At 41.8% G+C, this 15,929-nt stretch overlaps 1 protein-coding gene across 1 annotated transcript in view; it reads left to right on the forward strand.

Moving 5' to 3' along the window:
• The first annotated feature begins 1,913 nt into the window (after positions 1 to 1,913).
• ST8SIA1 (ST8 alpha-N-acetyl-neuraminide alpha-2,8-sialyltransferase 1) overlaps positions 1,914 to 15,929 on the forward strand; it is a 159,985-nt gene continuing 145,969 nt past the window's right edge. Inside the window, exon 1 of the mRNA XM_053557786.1 lies at positions 1,914 to 2,549. Within this exon, the coding sequence (XP_053413761.1) occupies positions 2,314 to 2,549 (236 nt within the window). The 5' untranslated portion in view covers positions 1,914 to 2,313. The remainder of the gene's footprint in view (positions 2,550 to 15,929) is intronic.

Raw genomic sequence — 15,929 nt, forward strand, 5'->3', positions numbered from 1 at the left:
AAGGTTAGATGGTGGGGTGGGGCAGGAGTCCACAAAGGCAGGAGAATTCTTCCTTTGCAGAAGAAGGAGAAACAGCACACTCCATCACAGAAATCTTTTGATATAAGGCCCAATTTTAATGCATTTTTATGATATAAAATGGGGAAACATTTACACAGCCCCTTCATAAATGCCTTGTTTTTATTGGTTTATTGTTAATTTGCTCTACAAGTATCCCTTGAACTTGTGAAAGAAAAGAGAAATCGGGATGGTTTGTGTTTTATTTAAATTACAAAAATAAAGGTGGTAAATGATTTCTCCCTAGCCCTGGAGACTGTGGGACAGTTCCTCCTTCGTTCCCGCTTTCTGGAACAGAAGAATGGTGATGACTGGTTACTTTACAGGACTCCCGGGTGATCTTCGTTTTAAAGAACCTGCATTAAGAAACTGTACTGTGGTAAAACGTAACTTTGGGCTGTGAGGGTTTCCCTGTCTCTCTCCTGATTTACAGAAGTAGGAGAGCGATTTCTGGGGCACGTCTGTCGGGGGAGGGCAGTAGGTTATTGACCTCAGGGAACGCAGTGGTACTGGGAGGAAAACTCTATGGTAGTCATCCGGTATACTGTTTCGTTTTTGGTAAATAACTTTGTATCAACTTGTCAAGTTTCATCTCTTAGTGGAAGAAGATCCTAGTAAAAGGTACCAGGCCACCTAGCAGTCAGTGCAGGCTATGGGGGCACCGCAGCCTGGTCAGCAGAGCCAATGGAGTTACAGCCTTCGATTCTGATTTGGTGATGAATGAGCTGACCGGGTTAGTAGGCTGCCGGGTCTCCTCTTTGTCCTTGCACACTTTCCATGCTTGACGAGATGCCTAAACAAATACAACAGGCAACCGCTAGGAGGTACCCGAGCTATGCGTCGGCAGCCGGGAAGAGCAGAAATGGCTAAAAGCGGCTCCCAGGGCCCGGCGGGTCTGGGAGGGTGGTGCTTTTCCAAGGTCAGGGTTGCGATAAGCTTGTTGGTGGAGCGAGAAGGACTTCTAAGAACTAAAGGTCTTTTAATCTAAACCGCGGAGGAGGAGAACGCGCAGCTAAAGCACTGTGATTTCCCGAGGTCTGCGTGCTCGGGCACCAGCTGCTCGCACATCTGGCTGCAGCGGTGCCTTTGCCTGCAGGGCGGAGGCGCGGCGGAGGACCCGGTGCACGCACCTCCTCGTGCGCGCGCTCGCTTGCGCCCGGGAGCGTGTGTGTGTGTGTACGCGCGTGCACGAGAGTCGGCTGGAACCGGGGCTCCGGGACCGGCTAATGGGGAGTGGGGGCCCAGTGAGGAATAAATAAATCTCTGCCAGCCTCTGTGCGCCTCGCTGCACCCAGTCTGAGAAAAGATACGGGTGACAGGGGCAGGGTGACAGTCCGGGCACAACAGCCGCGCGTTGGAATATCTCCAGTCTCTGGCGCACTCTGAGATTTATATATTTGTGTTTTAGAGGAGGGGGGCTGTTGCTCTTTATTGTCTGCCTTTATTTGCGAAGAACAAGGGCAGGAGAGAGGGGAGTGCGCTCTGGGTGAGCGTCGCGGCTCCGAACGGGTCGAAGGAGGCAATTTTGCGGGTTGGGGAGGGAGGGGAGACCTTGATTTCCACCAATCCCCGGGCGCGTGTCTGCGAAGTCCCGGGCGCAGCGGAAGGCTGCGGCGCGCCGCTGAATTAACTGATGGGAGCCAGTTCTTTTCTTCTCCGGGAGGGGTGGGGAGTGAGGGTCCTGGCGGGCGAGGCGGAGGAGTACGGGGCAGGGTAGCGGTCTTGGGCCGCCGTGGAAATTTCCAAGGACTTGGTGCGGTGCGGAGAGCGCGCCTGGGGAGGAGGGGGGGGTGCCTGGCGGCGCAGCAGCGCGGGAGGAGGTGAAGAGCCTAGGAGCATCGCTGGGAAGGGGACGCCACGGTCCAAATGTCCGGGAGGAAGCCCAACCTTTTCCCGGACCATCGCCGAGGGCGACCGTGATGTTGCAGAAACGGCGGGAGCGACTCGCCGCGACCTCTCTCTGCTCCTTGGGAGACCCCGGCGCCCGTCTCTGCAACCAGGGGAAGCGACCATGGCCATAGGTCGTGACTTGCTCCCTGACCGCTTCCCCTAGAAGGAAATCCATGAAAAAGTTGTATTTTAAAACATCATTGCACTGACTTTTGGGGCCGTGGCGGCCGAAGAAGCGTGCGTGCTTGTGCGAGCAAGAAAAGCCAAAGGTGTCTTGTGCATGGGGGGCTGGCGGTGGAGGGACCCGCCGCTGCCACTTGGCTACGCTTTGTGCTGAGGCCCGGCTCTCGGGACGCAGGGGCTGCAATGAGCCCCTGCGGGCGGGCCCGGCGACACACGTCCAGGGGGGCCATGGCTGTACTGGCGTGGAAGTTCCCGCGGACCCGCCTGCCTGTGGGCGCCAGTGCCCTTTGCGTCGTGGTCCTCTGTTGGCTCTACATTTTCCCCGTCTACCGGCTGCCCAACGAGAAGGAGATCGTGCAGGCGGTGTTGCAACAGGGCACCGCGTGGAGGAGGAACCGGACGGCAGCCGCAGCCTTCAGGTACTCTGCCCTCCCGGCTCCTCCCCTCTAGCGACCTTTCTTCCCGGTGCGCAGAGGACGGGGTCACCGGCCAGGACCGCCTGGCACCTTCCCTCAGAGGCATTCCTTTCACCTAGTCTTTCTTTTCCTAGCTCCCCTTTTATGTCATTCGCAATCTGGGGACTTTAGTCAGGGTCCCGTCCCCACCCTTTACCCCAGGAGATGTGCAGACACCTGCTTGGCGCATGAAAAGATGGTACGCTTTTCTTCCCAATCCTGAGTTTAACAATTTGCCGGTATCATCAGTGGGATGGAGAACCCAGGATAACTTAGTGTCTTGCACTTAATTTGTTGTTCTCTGCAGACATCTGAAGCTATAGACAAGCAGAAGCAGGCAAGAGGCGTCTCCCCTGGGTTAGGCAAGCAGTTGGTCACATAAATCACCAGTGTGGGGGTGATGGGCAAGTCTTGGGCATTGAGAAACAGGAGCAGATCCTGCAGCTTTGTGCCGTGTGCCCACCTCAAATACAGAGCTCTTGCTGGCGTCCTTCGAAGAGCCCACACTATGCAATTTCATGTTGAAATATCCACAGCTTCCTAATATCTTCCTAATATAAGTTTACCCACCACGAACCGATTCTTTAGAAGGATGAGTTAGGTGCCCAAGGTCATTACCTTTGATGCGTGGGTGCTGGAATTTTCATCCCTTAAAGCTCCAGAGAAGCTCCCAGCTCTTCTTGGCATAGGCTGCGATGCCTCTGGAAGATAGGAGTTGTTATTTACATAAGGATTTGAAATCAGACAACAAACAAAAAACAAAAGCCAGGTTGGAGATCAGACCTCGGAAGACCACTCCTCCCACGTTGTAGTTTCTCTTCCCTTCTGGGAATTTTAGATTGTCTAAAAATAAGTTCCTGGCAGCAGGGTTTGTGTAGTTAGACTGGAGGGAAGGCAGAGCCGCTTCCTTCCTCTCTGTCTCACCAGGCATGTTGAGGACATAAGCAGTGTTTCCACCACTGTGAGATGCCCCTGTCACCTCCTGTCCCCGGGACAGAAGATGCTGCAGCTGGCTCTTCCTGTGATTGTAGTGGTCTGGGTGGGCAATGCTTTCCTCTGCTCTGCAGATCTTTCCAATCAGAGCAAGGACAGGTGGGTTCCAACTTGAATATTTCTTACTGTAGTTATTTACAGATGTTCAAAGTGTGTGTATATTTTTAAAAACTTTTAAAACATATGTTTCCCTCCCCTTCTCAGGCCTGCTCTTGGAAAGAAGGTCAAAAAGTTAATCCAGCTAATTCTTTGAGATGAAAGTAGCAGAAATTCTCCCTGGAAGAGAATGCTTTCCTTCTCTCTTTTTAGAACTCTGCTGTCATTACATTTAAAAATAACCCCACTCCTCCTAAAAGTGTATAAGGGTTAATTTTCTCTTTCCTTTCCAGTATTGATTGTTGGACTCAAAAGCAAGCAAAAGGCAAAGCATAGCATCCAACAATTCTTTTCTCTAAAGACAGAAGGCACTTTCATTTCAAGTAATATAAGAAAATGAGTTAAGAACTTTCCATTGGTTTGCGATGAAAGAGTCCATTTTTTTAATATAAGAGGGAGAATAATCAAGCCCTGCTAGAGAATAGATTTCTTTTTAGAGGACACATCAAGTGGAAAATGCTTCATATGCTGAGAAACACAGGCTGATAGTTTCTGAGACACATTTGCTCCTTGCTGTCTGGAGCCTGGAGTAATTGCCAGTGTTTTTGGCTGCCATTTATTCTGGTTCCTATGTGCAGAGAATTACTTATTAAAACCCACACACTATAAAAACTACCCAGACACACAACTCTGAAAGTTAGGGTCTATGACATCGTTTTAGAGGCATCGTTACTTTTTGAAAAGAGTTTGAGCTTCAGAGGAGAATTCTGCTTCTGTCATGGATCGTGCCATGAATAGATAAACAGCAGAGTGTCTTTGGAGTGATACTATAGCTCTTTGAGTCTTAGCTTCCTTATTTATGAAATGGGGATAATAACATTTACCTTGCCAAAAGTCTGGTACATTATGTACCCGGAAGATTGTTGTTTTATAATTGGTTATAATTTCCCATATATGTTACAACTCTAATAAAAACATCTGACCTGCCCCCAAGAATTTGGAATGTTCTACCTGCTTAATTTACAGGGAAACATTATTGGTCCCTACTCCCCTTCCTACCCACATACACTTAAGCTAATAAACAGGGGCAAAGAGTTATGAAAGGTAGGAAAAGTTTTGTGGTTTATGTTAAGAATTGGTTTTACTCTGTGCATTTAATAAGATCCATTGCTTTTTAACATCTGAACTGTTAGTAGATCGTTAGGATATGGGCAGTAGTGCATATATGATAAATATTAGACAAGTCAGCCAAGAATCTTTATTATGTTAAGCAGGCACAACTTTGGCCAGGAAACATCTGTGTTTCTCCAGTCTGAAACATCTGCACAAATACAAAGATAGGTATACAAATGTACAAAGTGTACTTACATGTGGAGCTATGTGCACATTTATTTACAAACCATGGACTGATCTCAGATATATGTATAAATATATATGTATACACATGCATACAAATATTGGCAATCCGTCAACTGACAGTATGTTAAGGAGTGACCCCTGTGCACAGCTGTGTGTTAGGGCCTGGGAGATAGCCCTGAGTAGGGTGGGCTGATTGCTTCCTGTAAGAGAGCTTACCTCCTCCTAGTGGATGACTGTAAGAACAAACCAATGAATCAGTACGAAGATTTACGGCACTGTTAAGTGCTATGGAGACAAAAGGGTGTTTCATTATGTTTATAAGCATCAGAATTTCAGATTTTATTTTGCCCTCTGTGCTTTTATTCACCTCTGTGATTTTCTTCCTTTAGCGCAGGCCTTGTCCTGTGCTGCCTTCTCAGAGGGGAACCTTGGCAAATTGCATAGGAGATGGCAGCAAGCAAGTCATAAAGCTGTGACAGTTTTGAATTAAATGGAAGATTTTCCTAATGTATATAGGTAATAGAAAAGTAAAGAAACCAATCGACCCTGTCGTGGACACTTTTTCTTTCTTTCTTTCTTTTTTTTGAGACAGAGCCTCAAGCTGTCGCCCTGGGTAGAGTGCTGTGGCATCACAGCTCACAGCAACCTCCAACTCCTGGGCTCAAGTGATTCTCCTGCCTCAGCCTCCCAAGTAGCTGGGACTACAGGCACTTGCCACAAGGCCCGGCTATTTTTTGGTTGCAGCCGTCGTTGTTTGGGGGGCCAGGCTGGATTCGAACCCGCCAGCTCAGGTGTATGTGGCTGGCGCCTTAGCCGCTTGAGCCACAGACGCCGAGCTGATGCTTTCTTAACTGTTACTACTTCTGATTGGGTAGCATTGTGGGCAATGCCAAACCGAAGTAGTGTGTCTCTCTTACCAGACCCATTTTCATTTGCTCCTCAAACACGAAACTCACCTCAGAATTTTTTTTTTTTAAATTCTTGGCACCTGATGTAGTAACAAGAATAACAACAATAAGTTTAACCAGTTTTAGGTGCTTATTAGCTGCCTGACGCTATGCTAGCATATATCATCTCGTTTAATTTTTATCAGCACCTTGTATAAATAGAATAACGTGTATTATTATTTACAATTATAAAGAAGAACACATAAATAGATATATGTGTATTGTTGTTTACAATTATAAAGAACATGCCCTGGTCCCTGGCCTGAAGGGACTTGCTATAATCCCATGGAAGAGACAGATATGCAGACAGTTAACTAATTAATTAGAAAAAGGCCCATCAAAGAGAGGCGGAATGGCAGCGGGAAAAACTTGTGGATTTGGGAGCTGCTGGAACATGGTTGGAATTTTGCCTGTGTGATCATTGGTAAATGCAACTCTCAGGGCTTCAGCTTTCCTGTTTGTAAATAGGGTTTGTAATCGTGTCTTACAAGTTTATAGTGAAGATTATATAACAGCACCCGGAGAGCACGCAGAGGGATGCGTGCCACATATTTCTATTTAATACCTAGTCATTGTAACCATAGAAACACAAGCAAAGTCCTGAAAAAGTTCACAGAAGGTGACACTTAATTTTACCGAAAGGAGGGAAATCAGAAGGTATCAGGGAGGAGATGGCGTTTCTATGAAGTCTTAAAGGATGATAAGATGTTCCAGGCTGAGAGAACTGCAAAGTCCAAGGGAGAGAGGTTTGGAAGTACTTGGGGTATTTTCCAGTGTGGAAAGTTATTAATTTGCCTGTGAAAGATTGGACGATAAGTGGAAACCAGGTTATAATCTTTGCATGTATTTAAGGTGTGGCTCATAAGAAGTGGACAAAATTTAAATATCCAAGGATACTGGCTGTGTGGTAGCTATCAGTAGGGATGGTACATCACTTTTACCAGTGGATTTGGGGTTGGAAAAGTAGAAGATAATAAAGCAGTTGTTTTGAAAAGTCTTTTAACTTGCTGGTTGGTACCCATTACTCTAAGCGTTCATATTTTTCTTTTATTTTCCAAATTATGAGCAATCTACCACTCAGTTTTAGATTCTGTAGCTTCTTTTCTTTTCCTATTTTTGAATTCTAGGATGTTAAAAGCTTCAGGTGTTTCTGTGGCTGTTGTGGTGCAGCAGAAGGGCACTGGGAGGAGAGGGTATGAGAAATAGGTGTAGCCCTCTGTCCAGAGGAGATAGAAGTTTTAAGTTGGGGATTTGTGGAATTTACTTTTAGAGAAGTAGTGTAGGAAAGAGATGGTTTAATAAGATTTAGTGCTTAAGAAAAGAAAGTACAATTATGTTGTAAATTTATAAATGTGGACAAACCTCATCAGCGATAATCATAATAGAAAAATGAATCATTAACATTTATTGGTCACATAAAATGTACCAATTATAGTTCTTAGAGCTCCCACATGTTATCTTATCTTTTGTCCTCAAAGTAACTCCATAAAGGAGGTTTGTGAATGTTTTTTGTTTTACAGCTGGGGATAGAGAAGTTCCGAGAGATCTATGAACAAAACAATTGGATTCGGATTTCCATCCTGGAGCTGTTTAATTCTAAAATTCATGCTTGTTGCCTGATAATCTTGGACAAATGAAGCCTTGCCGCATATATTCTCTTGTGACATGGGCTTGAGTAGTTCTCCAGTGTCAACTAGCATCAGTTTTTCTTTTTATACTTTAGTAATATTGCAGTCATTATGGTTCCTGAAATAGGCCAGGCTGTGTTGGTTTTACTTGAACCATTCTCTCTGCCTGGAAAGATTATTTCAAGGCCCCATCTTCCTACCCTTTTCCCGGCTAGTTCCTGCTCATTTCTTTACAGTGCTTTATGGTGGTTAAGAGCAAAGGTTCTGAAGTCAGCTGTACTCAAAACCTGATTGTATTACTTGCTGTAATTTGTAAAATGTGGCTTGTAGAACTGTTGTGGGGATAATATGTTGAAAATGCTTAGAACTGTTTGGGCCATATAATTAATGCTCAGTCCATGTTAACTCCCCTCAAGTAAGCTTCCCTTACTCCTTCCTCCCTCTCTGTTAGAAGCATCTCCACTCTGCCTTTTTAAAAAATACTGAATGCACGTTATTATATTTCTTTCAGTTATTCAAAATATCTACTATTATATGCTTACTACTATTAACATGGAAAATGCTGCTATTATGACAGTGAACTTAACAAAATTCTTGCTCTCTTGAAACTTATAGGTTAATGAGGGGAAACAAAAAATAAATAGATTAATATACAAATATCTGCAAGTGATAAGAGCATCAATCATGCTGTCTTAAACATGCTAGTATATTTGTTTGCCTTCTCTGCTAAATTTTAAGCGCCTTGATTACAGGGACTGTTTCTCTTGGATATTTTCATTCCCAGAGCCTAGTATGGTCCTAGCCACTAATTTTTGTTTTGTTATTATATGAATGAAAGTTTTAGAAAGGCTTGGAACCATATAGCCAATCAGTCAATCAACAAATATTTAATAAAGACTTATTGTGTATCCAATACCCTGCTTGGCAGTTGGGGATCCAAGGAATATGGCATCCTTTCTGTTCTCAAGGAGCTCTTACTCTAGAGCAGAATTTCTTAGTCTCAACACTACTGACACTTTGGGCTGGGTGCTCTTTATTGTGGAGTGCCGTCTTGTGCGTTATAGGATGTTCAGCAGCTTCCCTGGCCTCGCTCACTAAATAAAACAGTCAAATATGTCTCTTGACTTAGCAGAAATACTGATGGGGTGCACAAATTGCCCTTGGTTAAGAACAACTGCTTTAGGAAAACAAAATAAACCTAGTTGACAGGATAAAAACCCCCACAAAATATATGCAATTAAGAAATACATTTGAAAAGTACAGTATAAATGCTTTGATTATTTAGGGAAAGGTGTTTTCTCTGCAGGCTCAAGTAGTTGGACAAGACTTCTTTGTAAGAGGAGTGAGTGAATTGTACACATACATGATGGATGGACAGGTCTTGGTCAGGGAAGAATCAGGAAATGGGATGTATTTAAGATATTTACTATAAGCAATTGTCTCCGCTGAAAGCTTATATTTTCATTATTATCATCTTTAAGCACTGGCAAGAGGAGTCTTTGAGTTGTGCCCTACACTGAAGGAGCCACACCCTACTCTTCCTCTGGTTTTATCCCCTCTAGGTGGAGCGCAGTGTCATTGAGGCCATTCTAGATCCTGGATTACCTGCCCAATGACTCAGGCCCCCTTCCACAGCCTACCTGCCTGTGTGGGGCATTTTCCTAGCCTTCCTGACAGTAGCTTGCCCACTGACGTGTACAATCCTAGGCCCAAGGGATGGCCAAGGGGCCAGCTCTTTGAGGGAGGGGAAGGCTGTGAAAGGAACTTGGATTTGGGACTATGGGGTCCACATGTGCACATGGGATGGTTTCTCCCTATGTCCCCATGTTCCAGTACCAAGCTTCCTGGTGTCTGAGAAATCTAAATTTGAATCTGAAATTCCAGATTGTTATATAGGTATATTTTTCCAGGAGGAGAAGGATAAAGCATATTTTATCTATTTGTTGGTTTGATTATAACTTCTCAATATTTAGTTATATTTGTACTTTTGTCCCCTGTCTTGCAAATGGGGACAGTTATTGTGCCTTTGGTTTGTACTGTACAATCAATACTCGAGTGAAAAATTATACTCGTTTTTTTGCAACTTGAGAGTCTGTTAATCTTCATTTGAGAGAGAAATGTTTTATGAAATTAGTTGTATCAATCAAATGATTATGTATACTAGTGTAGAGTATGACCCTCTTGGAAGTGATGCTGTCACTTAATGAAGTGATGGTTGATGTGCTCTCTCCTGATGGTGTCGATAGATTTCCAGTAAAATGTAATACTTTTAAACTTTTCATTCTAATCTGGCTCTATCAGGAGCTGTATGACATTGGCAAAGTTATTTAAGCTTTCTGTACCTTTGTTTTGTCATCCGAAAAGTATGTGTAATATGCCAATTAACTTCTTAGGTTTGTGATAATAATTAAGTCTGGTAATTAATGAAGAATCTACAGCCATCCTCGCTTGGCTGAGTGAGATGATAGGACGCTTGTTTCCTCCTAGAAAGAGTCTGGACTTTGGTGTCCTTGAGATCAGCACTTGATCCTGGTTCTCCTGGTTCTGTCATTTATTAACTTTGCAACCTTGAGCAATTTGCTTGGCCTTTCTGAGCCTTAGCCATGAACAGCAATTGATACCTTGAGAGGCTTGGGTACTGCATAATAGCTAATTATTAATCTATAATGAGGAGAGAAACCATGCCTATTAATTTTATCTTCAGTAAAGGAATGTCTGACAATGAAATCTGACCTAATGACATATCCTCTCCTTCCATCGAGAAGGGTATTACGGGCGTTGTAGTCAACAGCAGGCTTATCTTTAGTTTTGCTTTCTACATTTCTGTTAGCCATGTTCAAATGTAGTCCAAAAATATTAAATGAAAAATTCCAGAAGTAAACAATTCATAAATCCTAAGTTGTCCACTGTCTGAATAGCATGATTTAAGCTCTTGGTATCTGTGAACGTGCTAGAACTTGTTATTAGGCTGCCTACTAGTAGAATTACCTTCCCTTCACGGGGTGGGGCCTTGGTGTGTGCTACACCTTTGGGGGGCAAGACGCGACTGCAAGAGGGACTTTGCCTAACAAATGCAATCAGTGTAATCTGGTTTATTGTACCCTCAATGAATCCCCAACAATTAAAAAAATATAATTACCTTTCAAAAAAAATATAATTACCTCTTGACATCTTGCTCCCTTGCTCCCAGGACGTGAATAATCCCTTTGTTCAGTGTTTCCACTATGTTGATGCTTCCTGACTGCTTCCTGACTTCCTGATGCTTCCTTAGTAGCTGGCTGGGTTATCAGATTGACTGTCATGGTATTGCCTGCCGTGCTTGTGTTCAAGGAATCCTTATTTGGCTTAACAGTGGCCTTCAAGTGCAAGAGTAGTGATGTTGTCATATTATTATAATGGTTCTATTTAATCACTAGAATTTTCAGTTATTGTTGTTAATCTTTTATTGTGTCTGATATATAAACAAAACTTTGTCTTAGGTATGTGGGTAAAGACATCCACTGGGTACCTTGGGACATATTTCCCATGGATGAGGGGGCTACTGAGATATCATTAGTTAAATCAGTAAGAAATTGAGTAGCATGATGCCCCAAGGGCTATAGTTTGTTTTGAATACTCGTGATGAGTTTTGAAGTGATTGATTCCTCCGCCCCTTTGAACTGTCTTCTAGCTGTGGCATTATGTGAGAAGGAAGCAGCCAAGACCATAAGAGCTGTCTCATTCCTTTAATTAGGTGCCAGGAGGAGGCTGAAATGAATTCAGAGCCACAGTCTCAATTTTTCAGGTCTTAAGGAACCGAGTACACTAACAGCAGTTTCTAGGTGATCCTAATGAGGGCATTTTTGCTTGTTTTAATTATTGATACGGTAAATATGTGAAGTATATTATTTATGTCTCCAATGTTCATTTTAAAATTTTGTAGTGTTTATTCTTTGTCTGATTTTGGAAATAATATATATTTACTGTAGAAAAAATTTAAAATGTAGTAAAAAGGAGAAAAATACCTACTCACTTACAATCCCATTGAAACCATCTTTTTTTGTAATTAATAAAAGACCATAAAGTGGGAACTGTGGTAAGGGATTGAACTCTAGAAAAAAAAAAAAGAAAAAAAATATTATATATATGTGTGTGTGTGTGTATATATATATATATATATATATGTATATCCTAAATTGCTTATACACACACACACACGTATCTCCTATAATTGCTTACTACTCAAGAGTCACATAGGTGATGGTCAGAAAGACCATAGATAACATCACCCTTGTGATAGCAAGGCTGGTCTTTGAGACGCCTTCCAGATGCTGCATTCTGGTAGACCAGCTGACCCAGCCAGACTAGTAGCCCATACCAAAGAACCAACTCTTGTGACTTAGAACTGACTCAATGCAAGAAGCAATTTCTACTTCCTGACCTTATGAGTTCATCCCCAGACAAGAAGCAGACCCAACTCCCTAGATCTTTGCCTGCCAAATTTTTTTAAAAAATGCTGGCCTTCAATTTCTATCTAAGAGAGACAGATTTGAGAAATTCCTCTCGTCTCCTCATTCTTTTTCTCTGTATCCACAGCTGCCTGAATGTATTGATTTCCTCCTGAACAACACGCAGTGAACCTGGTTGTGCAGTAACAAATTTGGGGGCTCAGCCAGCAGCACCTTTGTGGGCATTTGCCTGCCATTTGTAGCCTTTTGCTGGGGAGGTGGACTTAGATATGTGCCGTAGCGACTGCCCAGCTCTCTTGGACTAAGGGTCACGTCATCTCTGGCAGGACCCCCTCCGCTGTGTATCTTTTCTCCTACTCATGGTCCATGAATTCATCCTTTGGTTCCCAAGACCAAGGACTCCGTAAGGAAATTACAGTAACATGCCTCTTACACATTTTTTTTTTTCATTTTGGCCTAAAGATTTTTCTGTACATAATGACCTGTAACCTACTCTTGTGCTGATCATTGATTTTTGGCCCATCGGAGGTGGCCAGCTGCTCAATCTATGTTTAAATAAGGCAAATGCTGACCTATAACCAATTCAGCTGTTTTTGTACCTCACTTCTGTTTTCTGTATGTAACTTTCCTTTTTCTGTCCATGAATCTTCTTCAGCCATGTGGTATCACAGGAGTTTCTCTGTATCTGTTCTGACTCTAGGGAATGCCCTATTCTGAAATTGTTCCTTGCTCAGTTAAACTCTGTTAAATTTAATTTGTCAGAGGTTTTTCTTTTAGCAGATGATGTCAGTAATGGGTTCCAGATAGAGCTCCCAGAGACCCCCAGGAGCACAGAGAGAACAAGCAAGGTACCATTGAGCCGATGTGCCCATTGCTTGCTCTCTCTCAGCAACTGGGGCTCATGGGTTAAGTTCTCTTATGGATCCCAAGGCTCCACAGATTCGTGTTTTGAGCTCTATGAGTTTGTTTGAGCAAACTGTTGACCGTAACTGGGTTTGGAAGTCATAACTCAAACTGGACCGTGACCAGGATCAGATTGGATCAGATAATTGACTGGGTTGGATCCAGCTGGAGGCCTCAGATGTCTGACTGGGTCAGGCAGAAACTGGCAGTAAATGCAATCAATACAGGGGTGCAAACTCCAGCTTTTAGGAATTCCCAGGGATATCTGTCTTCTGTCCTTTTGCTGCTTCTTCTCCCTCTCCTTCCTCCTCCTCTTCCTCCTTCTTTTTTTGTTGGGTAAGGAAAAATCTTTACTGAATGATCCTGTCGATATGAGAGCCAAAGCCAAGATTCAAGGTAAAAATGAGATCATTAATTTCTGAAGAACCGATTGAGTATTCTACCTTCTGGCTGTGCCTACCTATACAAGTATAAATACTAGGACTAGAAAGAGCAAGTGCTTATAGAAATAGCTAAATCTTAGTAAAGGACATTTAAAATTACAGTGAAGTATTACAAATGCATAACTGTAAGATATGCAATTAAAAACGAGGGCCCCCACGTTAGTCTCATCCAGAGATGCTATTTATGTGCAGAAGCTTGTGACAACACTTAAAAGTTTCTTTACAAAAAGCCAATAATAAAAGGCATAGGTGACTAAGTAATAAGAAAAATTTAATATGCTATCCTGTTGGCTTAGTTAGTATGTAGCCCCTAAGGCAAAAAGGAAGCTCTCCTGGATAAAATGTGTACCCAAGGTAGGCCCTCAGGTAAAACAGACTCGCTTCGTTTTCACATCCTGTCCATTGCTGATTCCAAGAATAGAAATGCCTTTTTGGTTCTCTCAACTTTATTCTTTAGTGGGATCCAACTCAGTAATTTTAGTTAAGAAATAGTAGCTAAGTTAGAACACCACTTTCCCAGAACACACCTTTCTGGCTTTTAACTGGCTTTCCAGTTGAAATCCTTTTATAAAGAAATTTCTATCTGTCAAAGAAATTTCCATTTATAGGCGATGTCTGAGAGGGAGGACTGAGTCATTAGAAACTCTTACCTTTGTTCTAAATTTACATGACAAATATTACCTTTGTTTAGGGTACTTTGCTTGGCCATCTTGTTTTAACTGGAACTTGACATACATTTCTTTCCCTTGGAATGAGCAAATGATGTTATACTCTTTCTGCTGTTTTTTTGAGAGATAAATTTTCAGCCGTGTTTCAAAAAGGAGTCATTCTTTAAAAGGCAAATTGTTGCCTACCTAACATTTGCTTAAGACGGTAAAACAGACAATTAAATGATTGATAATCTAAATGGGAAACATGTATTTAAAAGCAAGCAAATGAAAATTCCTTCTAAAATGTCTAAGATCTGCTTCTGTGTGTCTGTATGTCTGGCGTATGTGATATATCACTATATATCACTTTATATCTTTTATAAACATATAAAAGAGCTCTAATTAATTGGCTTAAAAATGTAAGTGCTTAAATCAAATATTTAATCAGGAAAATAGAAACTAATTCGAATGCCTTTTAGTTCATGGGACTTTAGAGGTAAATGAAACTAGTTTTGAAATTGTTACGAAAGTCTTGATGTTTTTAGGTCATAAAAGTCATAAAAACTGCTGCTTCTGTAATATTTTTTAATACCTGCTGGATTTGACTGTGAGCTTATGTTTTTGATTTTGAACCTCTGGATTCTGAGGTCTGGATAGGTAGCCACGTGGAAGCCTGGGAGCTTGTTCTTAGAGCCCAGTCCCAGAGCTGCAAGGCAATATCTATCTGACCCTTGCCTCAGGTTTGTCTCCAGGCTATTCTGGGAGGGATTGGATCCTCCAGGCATTCTGTCCTTTATTGTGAGCTCTATACCTGGTATGTAAATTGAGGACTCAGGTCCTCTCATTTGTAGCCACCTTGGATGCCTTATGGCTACTTTAGACCTAAGTGGACTGGGGAAGTTATTAGTAAGACTTGTCATGTAAGTTTAGAACAATGATAAGTTTCTGGTGACTCAGTCCTCCCTCTCAAATACCATTTGTGTTGTAGTTTCAAAATGCTTTTTAGTAAGTTAAAAATCTTAAAGTCATGTTAAGTGAAACAATAATCACAAAATGTTTGAGTCATTTGTAAATTAAAATACTAAAACAGTAATTATTAGACATAGCTTTCAAGTTTCTATACTTTGACATTTTATTTTTATATGATATAAAAGCTAAATAAATTTAGGTGTGCTAATAAAAATTGGAGACTGATAGCAGTTCAAAGTTACTTTAACTTCCTCAGTTTTTCTGAGAGTTGGCATTATGATCAATAATGTATAATTAAAGGCACTGGATATATGAGAAACAACCCTATATGCAAAATATGTAAGAAAAATAGAATATATTTTTTGATAAAAAGGGGTTATGGGAAAACATAGAAGTATTTTTATTTAGAAAGGAATTTTGCCTAAGCTAAAGGTTTTAGAAATTATTTTTATTATTATTTTTTGCAGTTTTGGCCAGGGCTGGGCTTGAACCCGCCACCCCTGGTGTATGGGGCTGGTGCCCTACTCCTTGAGACACAGGCGCTGCCCTACAAATTATTTTTAAATGATAAATAAAACCAAATGGATATTGAAGTTGGAAAATGGAAAATTACAAAAGGCTTATAAAAATCTTACCTTATGGTCAAATTGATTAAAATTGGATGGATTTGCTTGTAAGATTCTATTAAAATTAGCTTTATCAATAATAATATGCTTTACCAATAATAATATGAAAGTAACATTTTGTTTTTCTTTTGAATAAACATTTTACTATAGTATTAATAAAAATAATAAGATACTTTTATTCATCTTTGGAGTAAACTGTAATAAAAACAAAAAGGAGAAAATAAGAAAGGCAGATTGAGTTTACCTCTTTATTAGCTTATCTTTTGGTTTGTCTCTATTAGA

Source organism: Nycticebus coucang, chromosome 12 (assembly GCF_027406575.1).
Source record: "Nycticebus coucang isolate mNycCou1 chromosome 12, mNycCou1.pri, whole genome shotgun sequence".
Taxonomy (NCBI): Eukaryota; Metazoa; Chordata; class Mammalia; order Primates; family Lorisidae; genus Nycticebus; species Nycticebus coucang.